Genomic DNA, 15,598 nt, shown 5'->3' with positions numbered 1-15,598 from the left:
GATAACAAACAGGAATAAAACTGGTGATAATTATATGTGGTGTTGAGTTAGGGAAATAATATATTGAAACTTTTAAAGGAAGCATTATTTTGCTTGCTTCTACCCTTACCATATAATCTGTGCAAAACTTTTTATAATGTTTTACCCCTACTGGAATATAGAAATATGGACAACTTTTGTTTTGAACTGTTAAGGTAAACTCACAGTATGGCTATTATAGTGTGAAGTAGTTTAACTGTGGGCTTTGCCAAAGATTCAAGATCATGTAGACTAGAAAGGTACTTAGAAATCATCTATTCCCAAACCACTTATACAGATGAAGAAACTGAGAGGAAGAAAGCTTAGACTGGTACCCCCAAGGAGTTTACAGTCTCTGCCTCCAAATCTATTGTTTTAGAGAATATTTTCTTTTTTCATACACACACACACACACACACACACACACACACACACGCACACGCACACACACATATGTCCTTTATAAAATGTAAAATAAAATTGGGTTTGACAACTTTTTAAGAGGACTAATAAATATGAATCATATTTTTTGTGTAGTGGTGTTCTGCATTGGACAGTTCCACTCTAATGTATTTTTAGTCCTGAAAGCCATGTCTAGCTCTCAAGTTTTCTTTGACTGTCACATTCACCTAAGTAACAGCAACAGCTTTGTCCATTTTAAAGCTTTAAGGTTTGTAGAATGCTTTCCTCTTTAGATTTGGGTGAGGTAAGAAGTACAACAATTATTATACCCATTTTGGGGGGGAGACAATTTAGCCAAGGGCTTTGTGGGTAGGTGAAATAATTGTGGCCACTCTGCTGGTAAATAGGGCCTCTTTATCTGTAGTGCCAATATTCCTTAAGTCTTGACCTGGACTTTATTCAAAGTGAAAAGTGCATACTTTTCAGCATTATCATATGAATAACTAATGGACTATTGGAATTATTTTGCAGATACAAGGTTATATTAATAAAATTGCTGAAAAGGACTTATTGGAATACTTGTCAGGGTAAATGTCCTTACAGAAATAATTTAATAAAAACAGCATTCGAATTTACAGTGTTTCATTTTCACTTAAAAAGTACTTGACAGAATAAAATCCTTTAAATATCAATTACAAACATTGTTAATGTTTCAGGGCAATTGAATATATGTATTGGGTGATTCAATTTGTTAAACTGAGATGAGGTTTGGAGTAGGCTTTTGTGTGTTCTATTTATTTTTTTTGTTTGTTGTTTTGTTTTGAGTTTCCATTTGCCAGAGATTGCTCCAAGTGGTCTTTTGGGATGTCAGAGTAGACTATAAGACTCCTCTTTGCTGCACTTTAAAATACTGCATTAGTGTTCTGACATCAACTCTGGCATTGTTTCATAAATCTATAATGGTACTTAGTATTGGACTGCTTTTAGGTCTTGAGCCAACATTAAAAAAAACAATTCATAGATTTAAATTTTTTTTTAAATAACGCCATGTTTAAATGATGTTTCTCTTCTAGAATTGCCACTGCCTGACCAAGTGGAGCAATTTTGAAATTTATTCAAAATACAGGCATCTGTGTGCCTACAACTGCACTGTAGCTGAGTGAACTTTGACTTGGTTTACAGGCAGAATTTCAGAACCAATATTTTCATGAATATCTAGAAATGAAAGTGACTTTATCAAAAACAGACATGCCATGCTAATCTAATTCCTTTTGTTTGTTTTGAAAAGTGGTTACTATTATCAGAAGAATGCTGTAGGTGTAGGCTATGATTTATTAGCAAATATTTGATAAGTAATCTTGTGAATAAGATGGACAAAAGTAGGCTAGCTGATAGGTAAGTGGGTAGGGAACTCATTAAATGACAGGATAGAAAGGCAAGTCATTAATAGTTTGAATAGTTTGATAGTAACTTGGCAAGTTATCTTTAGTGAAATACTAGAAATCTTTTCTTGTTCCTGTGGTGTTTTAAGACCTTTATTAATGACTTAAATATAGGTATATATATATATATATATATATATATATATATATATATATATATATATATATATATATATATAATATACTAGATAGAACAACAGATACAATATATACACATATGCAGATATTTATATATCTATGATACATATAGTAAACATACATGCATAGTATATGTTTTAAATATAAATTGCAAAACAGTAACTATACATATATATAACTATGCATGTGTGTGTATTTATAGTATACTTATCAAATATGCAGGTGACATAAGTCAGAAGAAATAGCTAATACACTGCATGATAAAGTTAGCATACAAAAAGTAGTTGATAGGCCAGAACAATGAGCTCTAAATGATAAAATTTGATATGACCAGCTTAAATATTCGTGTGTGTGTGTGTGTGTGTGTGTGTGTGTGTGTGTGTGTGTGTCGCAAAGGAAAACTTGCATCAGGATAAAAATGAATTAGCAACTTTCGATAGATATCCCCCCCCTTCTTCCAAAAGAGCATCAAAGCATTTAAAATGCACAAAATAAGATAAAAAGAGAGACAGGAAGGGCCATAAAATAACATTTTTTACTATTTTTAATAAAATGTATATTTTAAAGAAAAGCTATGTCAGGAATTCTTTTATTTTGCACCTCCATTGTATATTGAAATATTTATTGATGGTTCATTGAAAAGAGAATGTAAAAAATGGGGGAAAATGTAAAACTTTTTATAATCATAAAATCATAAAACCAACTTCACAAGTCTGAAACTGAAGATGGGCAGGAAAAAGTATTTTAGTGGACTTCAGACTCACTGTAAGATTTTTAATGAAAAGCTTAAAAGTTAATGGAAACTTTGGTTATATTAATAGAAGTCTAGTGTCCATGACTACAACAGTGATAGTATCATTATACTCTACTTTAATGAGCTCATATCTGCATTTTTTGTTTTTAGGAAAATCTTAGATGAAGTAGAGAAAGTCTAGAGAAAAATTATAGGAATCATAGATTGAGAGATAGCAAGGATCTTAGAGACCTCATTTTTCAAGTGACTAAATTGGGGTCTAGATAGCTTAATTGGCATACCAAAGTCAGGCAAGGTAATAAGTAAAACAAGCTGGATTTGATGGAACATCTGCTTCTTCTAACTTTAGTGTTTTCCACTATACAATAGACAATTATGATTGGTAAAAGACCTTGAGTTGCTACCATATGTTTTCCTTCTGTTGATTATTTCCATTTTATCATGTAGCTTATTTGTACAAAGTGGCATGTTCTCTCCCTTTTTAGACTGTAAGTTCTTTGAGGGCTAGGGTTATCTTTTCCTTTTCTTTATATTCCACAAAAAATTAGTAGTATTTGGTAAAAGGTAGGTCCTTAACAGATATTTATTGACAAATTCTTCCCGTTTTGCAGCAAAGAGAGGAAGATGCATTTTCTCTGCTCTTAAGCCTCAAACTTCATCATAATTTTGTGATATAAGTTTTGCTTTGTGATTTTTATTCCCCTTTTAAAATTATTGTGGTCATTTTGTATTTCTGGTACTTCCTGCTTCACTCAGTATCAGATGACAATGTATTTTTCAAGGGAACATATTATTTTTCATATGTTTGGCATGTCTTCCCACCTAAAATTTATGAAAAAGTTTATGCTATCATATACTTTTTCCTGTCACTTAAATTCTAACACAGGAGGACATGTATGAACTGGTGCAAAACAAAATAAAAACAAGAAAACAAAATAGTCAATTATAAAAGTCCAGAAAATATAATTAGTATTAATAACCAATTTGAGTAAGAAACAGATAAGTGAGTGCAGTAAATATAGTGCTAGACCTTGAGTCAGGAAGCCTGGGATTTCTTTCCAGTGGAATTCAAGGAACTGTGTGATTCTGTGTAAGTCTTTTATCTTGATTACCTTGCATTCAGGACCATCTCCAGTCCTAATTCATAACTAGTCACTGAACCCAAATGACTCTGGAGGATTTAGCACAGGAGAACTCTGATGACTTAGCACAACACTCTCACTCAAAACCAATTTGTATGCTTGTCATAGCATCACTTCCCCTAATATCGTGGTCTTCTTTAAGAATGAAGTACAAACAGCATCATTGTTATTATCATCATCATCATCATTATGACAGGATATTTGTTGAGCACTTAGCTCAGGGCCTGGCACCTAGTAGATACTTACTGAATGCTCACTCATCTCTTTTCCTACCCTCTCCTTTTCTAAATAAATAGGTGAGGGCCTTCAGATATGGAAGATGCATGCATTCTTTAGGGCATGGTTATTGTCTTTATCAGTTTGCTAAAATGTTTCTATTACAAGAAAGGATTCAGTGGAAGAGGGAAAATTATGGTGAAATACTTGGGATATGAAAACAAAAGGTAACAACAAAACAAAATGGGATTTAGATACCTCTAATGGTTTGAAACAATTCACTGCTCCTAGTTCAACATTCTGGAATCATGCAGAATAAGTGTAATAGTTTTTCTCATTGACAGCTCTTCAGTACGTAAATATTGTTTTCAGGTCCTTAAGATTCTTGTTCTCCAAGCTAAATACTGAATTCTTTTTAATGATCCTCATATGACAACAATTCTCTTGTTTAATGTTTTTACTGATGTCTGATTTTAACATTACCTTAATTTCCAAATATATTCCCTTCTCAAAAAGATGTTCCTTGTAATAAAGAATAAAAGAGGGAGGGTGGGGGAAAAGAAGTTCAACAAAACTAATAAATTAATCAGCCAGGTCTGATAGTAACTGTTCTTTCCAAAATCACCAGTGATCTATTTGCTAAATGTCTTTTCTTAAACCTCATCCTCCTTGACTTCTATAGATTTAGATGGAATTGATCGGCCTCTTCTTCTTGATAACTGAGGGATTTTCATGATACTGTTCTACCCTGGTTCTCCTATTTGACTACTCCTTCTCTGTCCATCAATGGGTCTTTATCTAGCTCCATTGACTGTGGGTATCCCCCAGGACTCTGACCTAAATTCTTTTCCTATCTCCCACTAGATCACAGATGGCAATCTCATAAACTTCATGGATTCCATTATCATCTCTTTGATGAAGATTCTCTTATGTTTATTTAGCCCTAACTTCTTTCTTGTCTTGACTTGCATTTCAAACTGCCTATAGATCATCTCGAACTGGATGTCTTATAAGCCTCTTAACTTTTAACATTTCCAAAACTGAATTCTCTATCTGCCCAAACCCTCCCTTCTTAACTTCCCCATTACTGAATGCTCACTCTTCTTCTCTTTCCCCACTCTTTCCTTCTCTAAGTAGATAGGTGAGGGCCTTCAGATATGGAAAATGCATACAGAGTTGATGACACCATCATCCTTCTAGTCATTCAGGCTTGCAGTCTAAGTGTCATCTTTAACTTTCTCTCACCCCAGTATTCAGTCTGTTCAGAAAACCTGTCTATTTTACTTTCACAGCTTCTCATTTATGACCTCCTTTCTTCTCTGACACTTCTACCAGCTATAGGCCCTCATCTCATATCTGGTTTACAGCAGTGGCCTATTGGCTTAACTGCCTTCTTCATGGCTCTGTTTAGGTCTGACCAAATTACTTTCCTCCAACTCAGTAAACTTCAGTGGCTTTTATATGAAAAGAAATTTGCAAACAATAAAGTGCTATGTCTGTGCTATTATTATTATTTTTTAATGCCACTCCACATTCTTATTTTAGGGAGCATGGTTCAGTGTGAAGATAAATATGGCTTTTAGTCTTTTTTGGTAGACTTTGAAAGATCAAAATACTGTATCAAAAGCCACCAAAAAGCTATTAAACCCCTTTTGTTCTAAACAGTGTTCTAAACAGTTCTAAACAAAGAGTGAAAAAATGAAATAGAACACTACTAAATCCTGGATTTTTAATTATCTTTTAAACTCCAAGTTGATGCTATATGTTATCTCATTTATTCTTTTCATTTTACAAATTGAAAATCAAGGCACAGAAAGGTATCATTTTATTTAGACTTAGCTACCAGTAGCTGTGTCACATATTCCTTTCCTAATCAATAGACTTAAAGTATCTGCAGCCTTTTACTCCACTAATTGATTAACTCCACAGATATTTTTCTTACCTTGATGAATGATGTTTCTTATAGAAACATTTATTTAATAATATTTTTAATCTTTTTTTTTTTTTTTTCTTTTAGGCTTTGTGTTTAGTGAATCAGAAGGGTCTGCACTGGAACAGCTTGAAGGTGGCCCCTGTGCAGTTATTGCTCCTGTTCAGGTAACATGTGCTGGTAATGATTACAGATTGCGTGAATGAGAAGTGAGAAGGCTCACTGTTAAATCTGGGGGTTGTTTTTGTAAGAGATTAGTTTGGACCTGCGATTACATTGGTTTGGGGAATTTCTCAAACAAGGTGTATTTCTGTGGATATTTCTCCTGGAATTTATAATTCCACAATTCTGAGGCATTGAAGTTAAGTCATTTGCTCAGGATCACCCAACCAGTAATGTGTCAGAGGCAGATCTTGAACCCAGATCTTCTTGCCTTCGAGGCTGAAACTCCAGCCATTATGCCTATGCCACATTGTCTTTCATATTTTGATTTACACAAATCTGTATAATTGTTAATCATGGACATTAGGCTCTTAATCAGTTTAATCCCATATAAACCAGTAGGGGAAAATTGATGATTAATACTGTGCATTGACAATGTTTATATATGCTCTTCTTTGAATACTTAAAGAGAAATTTATTTAAATTACACTTCATCATAATAGGTAATAATAGTTATTTATGTAGCATTTTCAAGTTTTCAAAGTACTTTGCATTTGTTATTTTATTTGAGTTTCATAGCAACAGTGAGGTAGGGGAATTGAGCCTCAGAAAGGTGAAATGCCTTGCTCCTGGTCACAACTAGGAAATTAGAGGTTGTCTCAAGTGTTTTTAACTACAAGACCAGCATTTTTTCCACTATAGTAAACTAATAAAAATTTAAATTATAGATTAGTTAGTAAAAAATTTAAGTACCTGCTACTGTGCTAAGTGCTTGATTTACAAATACAAAAAGAAAAGTCCTTGCCCTCAAAGAGTTTATAATCTACTGAAGAAGACACACAAAAGCAAGCTGAAAAACAGGGTGAATGGAGGAAGATTGCTGATCTGGGCTCCCTCTTACATGGAAGTTTTGGAAGGAGCTCTTCACTCCATTCTCCAATCAGAGGAGCCTTGGGCAGAGGAAATTGATATGGTATCAATATATGTGGGCTGGTGAAGTTTGTGGGAACATGATAGAAAATTCCAAAGGAGATACATGATTGTTAAGTCTCTTTGTCTTCAATTGTTTCCATGTGTTGAGAGTAATATACCTGACAGAGAAGAATGAGATATAATATATAGTGTATAATTATATTTTTTAATTTGTGTCAGTGCTAACATATAATATTAAAATTAATTGTAATGTTAAATCAGTTTGATCAAAAAGTTAAAAGAATATTTTTCCCAATATTTTCATATTGGGAAATTTTAATTCAACAGAATTTTTAAAGCAAAATGAAAAGACCTAAACAGAGCAAGGAATTAGATTACTTATACTTTAAAATTAGAGATTGACATTTGAGTTTTTGCTATGTTTATGTATTCTAATACTTACTGCTTTAATTTTATAAAGGCATTTCTTTTGAAGAAGCTATTGTTTACTTCTGAAAAGTCTTCTTGGAGAGACTGCCAAGGTATATTATTATTATTTTTTAATAATTATTTATCTTTCCAGAAAGGTTGAATGAGTTCACAACTTCACCAACAATATTTTAGTGTCCCATGTTTCCCACATCCTTTCCAACATTGATATTGATTGCCCTTTCTAGTCATATTGACTAATCTGAGAGGTGTGAAGTGGTACCCAGAGATGTTTTAATGTGCAATTCTCTAATAATTAGTGATTTAGAGCAGTTTTTCATATGATTATGGATTGCTGTGATTTCCTCATCTGTAAATTGCCTGTGTACATCCTTTGACTATTTGTCAATTGAGGAATGGCTTGTCTTTTTTAAAAAAAAACTTTGAGTCGGTTCTCTATATTTTAGACATGAGTTCTTGGTCAGAAACACTAGACGTAAAAATGGTTTCTCAATTTACTACATTTCTTTTGATCTTGGTTACAGTGGTTTTGTCTCTGCAAAAGCCTTTTAATTTAATGTAATCAAAATTATCTAGTTTGTTTTTAATGATGTTCTCCACCTCTTCCTTGGTCATAAACTGCTTCCCTTGCCCTAGATCTGACAGGTAAATGACTCTTTGATCTTCTAGTTTGCTTATAGTATTGATATGTTTCTTCCTTCCTTCTCTCTCTCATCATATTCAACATAGATCAGTCCATACTATGGGAATGATGTAAAGACTAGCAAACTGCCTTCTGTGGGGGGTGGGGGAGGGAAGTGAGATTGGGGGGGAAATTGTAAAACTCAAATAATACCTTTCTTAAAAAATAAATTTATCTTGATTTTTAAAAACTTATTTTAGTTACATTTTATCTAATCAACAAATGTATTATTAATTTCATCACTTTTAATAGTTTTTTTACATTTTACAAAATACATTTTCTCAGTTGATTAACTCTTCTTTCAGTTTGGCAGAGCAATTAGACATCTATCCTAATTTTACAGATGAGGAGTCTAAGCAGTTAAAACCTGTAACAATAATTAGTAAATAGTATATCTGAAACTCACGTGCATATATTGTTTATTATTATTATTATTATTATTATTATTATTATTATTATTATTATTATTATTATTTAGTTTTTTGCAAGGCAAATGGGGTTAAGTGGCTTCCCCAAGGCCACACAGCTAGGTAATTATTGTGTGTCTGAGGCCAGATGTGAACTCAGGTACTCCTGACTCCAGGGCCGGGGCTCTATCCACTACGCCACCTAGCCACCTCTCATGTGCATATATTCTTGAACTATATGGTAATACACTTTGCAGCACACCATTCAACCCTCTCTGAGATCTCAAAAGGAAAAATCCAGTTATTAATTTATAATTCTCATTATTTAATCTTTCATTTGAAATGAAACTATTAAGAAATGTCAGGAATGTGTAATTTTTCTAAATATATGTGTTTAATTGCTATTTTACTAACTGAATACATATTTGATTATAAATACAAAATTTCATTCAAGAGATATAATATAGCTTTTGGTAAACAAAAAAACAGTTTGTGTTAGACATAACTCTTTTAAAACAGATATGATATTCACCTCAAATTCCTTTCAGAAAGTTCTGTGACTATTCATGCAGTCTTAATACAAAAAAGTGCTTTTTTCTAGAATATTTCTAAATAACATGATTTTAACTAAAGATTTTGGTTGGCTTTTATAACATGATTCTGTTAGATGGTAGTCCTTCCATAGTTAGAGATATTACATGGTTCAGTATCAGTTGTTAAGCCTTGACTCCCAGAATCCTCTAGCAGGCACTTAATAAATAAATGTATGTTGATTGAACTTATTTTTTAAGATTATTATAAAGAAATGGAAAACTAAACATGAACAGTTTTAGAACTAAATATGATGTTCTAAAGAGATTAACCAATGATTGCTTATAATTTTGTACTATTTCTAATGCACTCATATCCAGTCATTTCCCTAAATTTAGAACACTGCATAAATTCCTTAATATTTTCCCCTTAGTTAAAAAAAAACTTCAGAAAATAAATTTTCTCTTCTTACAACTTTTCCCCTCCTTTGTTTCCAGCATTCATTCCTTCCTTCTTCTTTCACTTCTACCTTCCTTAGACATTAGAGATACTATTCAGAAAAAAAAAAATTTCAGTCCTATAATTGTTTTTTTGTTTTTACAAAAGTATGTCTATGTTATCCAGAAACAAAAAAGAATAAAACTCTCTCACTTGTCCCTTTATCATTTTACTGCCAATCCTCAACCTTAGTTCACTTCCACCATTTCTCACTTGGGCTAATTCACATGTGCTGTTGAACAAAGATAGAGAAAAATCATATAGCAGTTCTAATTGGGTTCATTACAAATTTTTGTTATAAAATCTCAACCTCCCATATCAGTTCATTATTCCTCTCTCCAAAACAGCTTTTTCTAAACCTTCTCACTCCTTTCATGGCTTCCTATTCCTCTACATTCTCATATTTTATCACTCAGGTGCCCTCTGCCACTCTCTAGTCCTTCATTCCTATCTCTCATGATAAAGTGGTCTTATTCCTTACTTGTGCAGGCAATCTCATTCCATCACATCTCCTCTAACAGATTAGCCCCTTTTTTGTTATTCTTTGCTCTTTCACTTATTTCAAAAACTATAAATATGCTCAATGTCTCCTTTAACCTGAAAACACTATCACTTGATCCTTCTATTCCTGCTCATATCTTTTGTATCTCTTGTATCTCTTTTTCCCTTTCACTCACTTTTTAACCCCTTAAAATCCGTTTTTAACTTTATCGTTTCAACCGGAATTGCTATCTTCAGTCAGTAATGCAGCCTTTTCTCAATCCTTATTCTCTTGATCTTTCAATAGCCTTTGACACTGTTCATTACTCTCTCCTTGATACTGTTCTGCTTCTCCCTAGGTTTTTGTACTCTTTCCTATTGTACCTCCCACCCTTTCTGACCTTGTTGTCTCCTTTGTTGGATCCTTCTCCAGGTCATACTCCCTAATCATTGATGTCCCTCTGGATTCTATCCTGGGCTCTCTTCACTCCTCTTTCTCTCTATTACCCCATTTAGAATGTTGTTAGCAAAGATACTAAAGTGATTTGCCATTTCCTTCTCCAGCTCATTTAACAGATGAGGAAACTGAGGTCAACAGATTTAAGTGACTTGCCCAGGATCACATAACTAGTAAGTGTCTGAGATCTTGAACTCAAGTCTTCCTGATTCCAGGCCCACTGTACCACTTAGCTGCCTTTCTGATAATGATTCTCAAATCTATCTTGCCACAAATTCTCTACTGACCTCCAGTCTTGCATCTTCAACTGCCTTTCAGATATCTCTAACTGAATGTTCAGCAGACATCTTAAACTCTATGTAAAATGGAAGTCCTTCCTGCCTCCTACCTTTCCAATCTCTATTGAGGACAGTGCATCCTCTTAGTCCATCAGACTCCCAAATTTGAAGTCCTGCTGAATTTCTCACTCTTGCTTTATATCCTAGCCATTTCCTAAGGCCTATCTATTTCACTGGGGCAGCTAGATGGCACAGTGGACCACTGGTCAAGAGGATGGGAGTTTTAATCCAGCTTTATACACTTGACACTAACTAGCTGTGTGACCCTGGGCACAGGACCGGCCAGCGTGGCGTGCCTTCATCAGTGAGGGGGCTACACTCTATGAGCAAGGCAGAATGGAAGCACCTCAAAGGAAACCTGAGATGTGTAAGTTTAGAGTAAGCTCCTAGGTATTCCCATGGACTATTTGTGCCCAACCCAGACAGAGTTGGACACACTGTTGTTTGTCTCAAACATAATGATGTCATTTTGTTCATCTTTGATAATGAAGGACAAGAACTGAACCAAATCTTTCTCATTTCCAGCATCTTTCAAACATACCCTTTTCTCTTCCCTGATAATGTGTTTATTCTGGTAAGATCAGGTTGTCATCATTTCACATATTGATCACTGCAGAAGCTGTTGGTGGGTCTGCCTTCCTCACTTCTCTCCCAACTCCAAACTCCATTCAGCCACTAAGATGATTTCCCCATAGCCAAGGTCTAATCATGTCACACCCTATTCAGTAAACTCTTAAAGACTACCCTTGGCTTCTAATACCAAGTTCAGAACACTCTATTTAGCATTCAAAGTGCTTCATGGCCTAATACCCTGCTACCTTTCCAGTCTTCAGACACCGTGTTCCACAACAGGTATATGTTCTTTGACCCATTGGCCTTTGGACCTTCCCATGAACAAGACACTCCATCTCTCAGCTCCACCTATTTTCTCTGACTGTCCCTAATGTGGTAACAGTCTTCCTAAACTGACTACTGAACTCTCCAATGTCCTTTAATTTGCAACTAAACTTTCCCCAGCCCCTGTCCATTCTTTGTCTTCCCTGTTATTTTATTTATCTGTATAAAGACACATGTACACAGAAACACTTTGGTAGTGTTATACTTTGTGATAAGATACAATGTACAATATTTGTAACAACTTTATAACTTGTATCAATTTTAGAAGAAGAACGGAAGGATCTTCTTTGTCATACCCTGTGTGATATTTTAGAAACAACCTGCTCTGACAACTCCGGATCTTACTGCTTGGTGGCCTGGATAAGAGGAAAGACCACAGGGGACACTGCAAGTATTTCTGAAGGCCCTGCAGAATCTAGTGGTCAAGAGGAACATACTTGTAAGATGCTTTTTCATTTTATTGCTAATGTTATTTCACACTTAATTCAAACTTACTGAAGTTTAAGAAGGGAAAAAAAAACAAACTGTTTTCATGGAGTATATTCATTTATGAGCCTGCATTTAGAGTCTGATTACTAACGCTTTTAGAGGACATTAACTTTCTTTTAGCAGACCTCTTTTCCCAAAAGGAAAAAAAAGCATCTATCAAATGTAAAGATGTTTTAATTCTGCTAAACTTCTCATTTATTACTCTCTTGTGCTGTTCAAGACTCATCTATTGAATTATCTATTAAAGTATTTCTTATTGTACACACTTCTTCTTTACTTGTAACTAACATTCTCCTTTGACATTCCAAAAGGTAAAGGTAAAAGGTAAAATTACTATTATACTACATTAAAAAAATATCCTGTGTGTTTAGATCTTTCCTAGAGTAAAGGAGGGGAAATTTTCCATGTTTCTTGGCAGATTATATCAATATTATTTATCTGTCATGTTTATACAAAACTGAAATTCTTCTTGAAATATTTGGTATTGTCCATAGATGATTTTAAAAGGACAAACTAAAAAAAAAAATTTAACTGCCTTCATTTAAGTAGGTCAAAGTACAGGGTAATGACATTTTTTCCCCTAAAATGGTAATCGACAAAATTCTTAGTTATTTTTACTATACGTTATTTTTTTCCTGAAGGTGAATTCTACTTCTGTACATCATAGGCAGTTGACTTTTTCTCTAAATTTATAATGTGTAATCTTCTGTTAGTCTATATTTGTTTTGTTTCAAAATATTGAATTGCTTACATGAGTCAGTTAATAGTTATCAAGACTTAATTTTTAATAAAGTCCACTCTAAAGATCACCTTACAAATTATTTTTTCATCTCGTAAGCATTTTATACTATTCCAATCTGTAGCCAAAGGAATCAAAGTACTAAACAGACCTGGAAACTCTGCTTCCCTTTCTCTTTATGAATCCCTGTCCGTCTCCTCCTTTCCCTCTCCTCCTCCTTTCCCTCTCCTCCCTCTCAAAACTGGATGCTATATTTCTAAAAAGTAAGTTTTTTATCCTTATGACATCCATCTTGATTCTTTCATAATCACACCTTTATTGTAATTATTTACCACACTTTGCTTTTAAAATTAAAATATGATGAGCTTGACTAATTAGTTATGTCTTTGACCCGGTACATTTACAATTAAGCATTTTACTGTTAAATTAATGAAAAGAAGACATTTTCTGTTTCTATTGAGAGAAGGTGCTCCTTCAAAGTATTCAAATTATTTTTGTAGTTGATATATATGTTGAAGGGAAAATTTAGTGTTTATCCTATGGGTGAAAATAATAGACTCACTTATGATTTATATTGAAACAATTACATATATTGCTTTGGTAGAAAAATTATTTACATATTTAATATAATATTATTTTGTGATATAGATGGTATGTGGGTACTCAAAGTAGTTAATTTCAAACTTAATTCTTAAATGATCATCAATCAAATACCTTCTTTTAATGAGGCTATTATAGAAGAGATTATGTGAAAATCTGAGTACTCTGGATTTTTTTAAAGTCTGATTATGGATTTATAGACTATCTTGTTTTCTGTACTATACTTGATGAGACATTTAACTTAGGTCTGGAGCTTTGAGATTGGTACTTCCTTAATTAATTTAAGTGTGTTCCAAGATACTTGCCATCATATACATAGAAGACCTGATGTCTTCTTTGTAGTAAATTGATATTCTAAAATTAAGCTTAACTTGGTATTTCATTCAAAATACTTTTTAAAAAATTTATGATAGTATTATAATATTTACAATGCTTCCCAAATTTTGGAAGATTTGTTTTTGTTTTTATATTTGTTTATATCAGGAAATTTTAAAAATTTATCATAGATGCTTAGAAATAAACTAAACATATAAAGTATTATTTCATCATAAATATTTTCTTGTACCTGTTATTTCCTTTCTTCGATGCTTTGTTCTGTTTCTTGTATTCCTGTATCTTTCCATTATTCTTGCCTGCTAAGCTTTTTTTTTTGCTTTACACTTTATTCTAAATTAACTCTTTTGTTAACTTTCATGACATATACCTCAATAAAAATCATTGGGATTATCAGCCACTAGAATTAGTCATATTTATAGAAAATTAAACATAATTTTTAGCAATTTAATATGAACTATTTGATTTTTGTTCTAATTGCATATTTTACTGTGTAAGCACACCAATTTCAGTGGCTTATGTGATGTATACTTGTGGCTTCTTAGTAAATGCACACTTGTTTGCGATATTAGAGTCTCAGGTTCAATTACAACTTTTTTTCCCTCAGAAGTGATATATTTGATACATAATGAATCTTTGTATTTATTTATTAGAATATCTAAAATACTTTTTTTTAACTATAGAATTTAAGGCCTCTTTAAATGAAATGAGGCATATTCAGTAACACGATACTTAAGGATATTGTTTCCTTTTATTTCATTATTTTAGTTTATTTATATTTATCCATTCTTAAAGAGGTAAATTGACAATCAACAATTGAATGAATTGATTTTAAGGAAACTGATCTAAAGCAGTTTTTGAACCTGTATAGACTCAGAATGCTATGTCATTTTCTAGATATTTGAGGCATGTGAACACAAACAAAATAGGGAAAATTAATAATGAAGGGGCATTTTGCAGAGAATGACAAAATTTAAAAGATATGAGAAGTAATTTTTTGTTTGTTTTTTAAGGCAGTGGGGTTAAGTGACTTGCCCAAGACCATACAGCTAGGTAATTATTAAGTGTCTGAGGGCAGATTTGAATTCAGGTCCTCCTGATTCCAGGGCCAGTGCTCTATCCACTGCTCCACCTAGCTGCCCCATGAGAAGTAATTTTTAAAAACAATCATTATTAAATTGAATTTTAACTTTTTAAAAAATAGAAATCCTATGTTTACAAAATTATTGTGCTTTCTTTTCTTTTAAAAATATATTTTTTGCTGATTGTTAAGTACAACTTAGTTAACATTGCTATCTGAAAAAAAATTAAGGGTTTGAATTTATACCTAGAATTAGAAATTGAACAAAATACTAACCTGAAATTTCTTCCCAATTCTGCAAGCCCTACTAGTTTAGCTTTATTAAAAGGACATTTATTATAAGCTACTATTTTGTAATTTGTGTCTAAAATATCTTAGTTTTAATCACAACAATTTAAATGCCAAAATGTTTTGCTTCTTTGTATAATAATAAAATTGAAGATAAATTGGTCATTTTAAGAGGGGGGGGAAGAAATAGGACACATTATGTTTGAAGCTTG

General features: G+C 32.9%; 1 protein-coding gene across 4 annotated transcripts in view; it reads left to right on the top strand.

Annotated features, from left to right (window-relative positions):
• MINDY3 (MINDY lysine 48 deubiquitinase 3) overlaps positions 1-15,598 on the top strand; it is a 91,086-nt gene that overhangs the window by 3,780 nt on the left and 71,708 nt on the right. For all 4 annotated transcript variants that reach the window (XR_012469955.1, XR_012469954.1, XM_074192921.1 and 1 more), the window contains exons 2-4: positions 6,130-6,209; positions 7,598-7,658; positions 12,122-12,295. Coding sequence is in view for 2 of the 4 variants with exons in the window: in XM_074192921.1 (XP_074049022.1) it covers positions 6,130-6,209; positions 7,598-7,658; positions 12,122-12,295 (315 nt within the window). In the remaining 2 variants the exon portion in view is untranslated. The remainder of the gene's footprint in view (positions 1-6,129; positions 6,210-7,597; positions 7,659-12,121; positions 12,296-15,598) is intronic.

This window comes from Macrotis lagotis, chromosome 7 (assembly GCF_037893015.1).
Source record: "Macrotis lagotis isolate mMagLag1 chromosome 7, bilby.v1.9.chrom.fasta, whole genome shotgun sequence".
Taxonomy (NCBI): Eukaryota; Metazoa; Chordata; class Mammalia; order Peramelemorphia; family Peramelidae; genus Macrotis; species Macrotis lagotis.
This window is presented reverse-complemented; position numbering and strand designations above follow the sequence as displayed.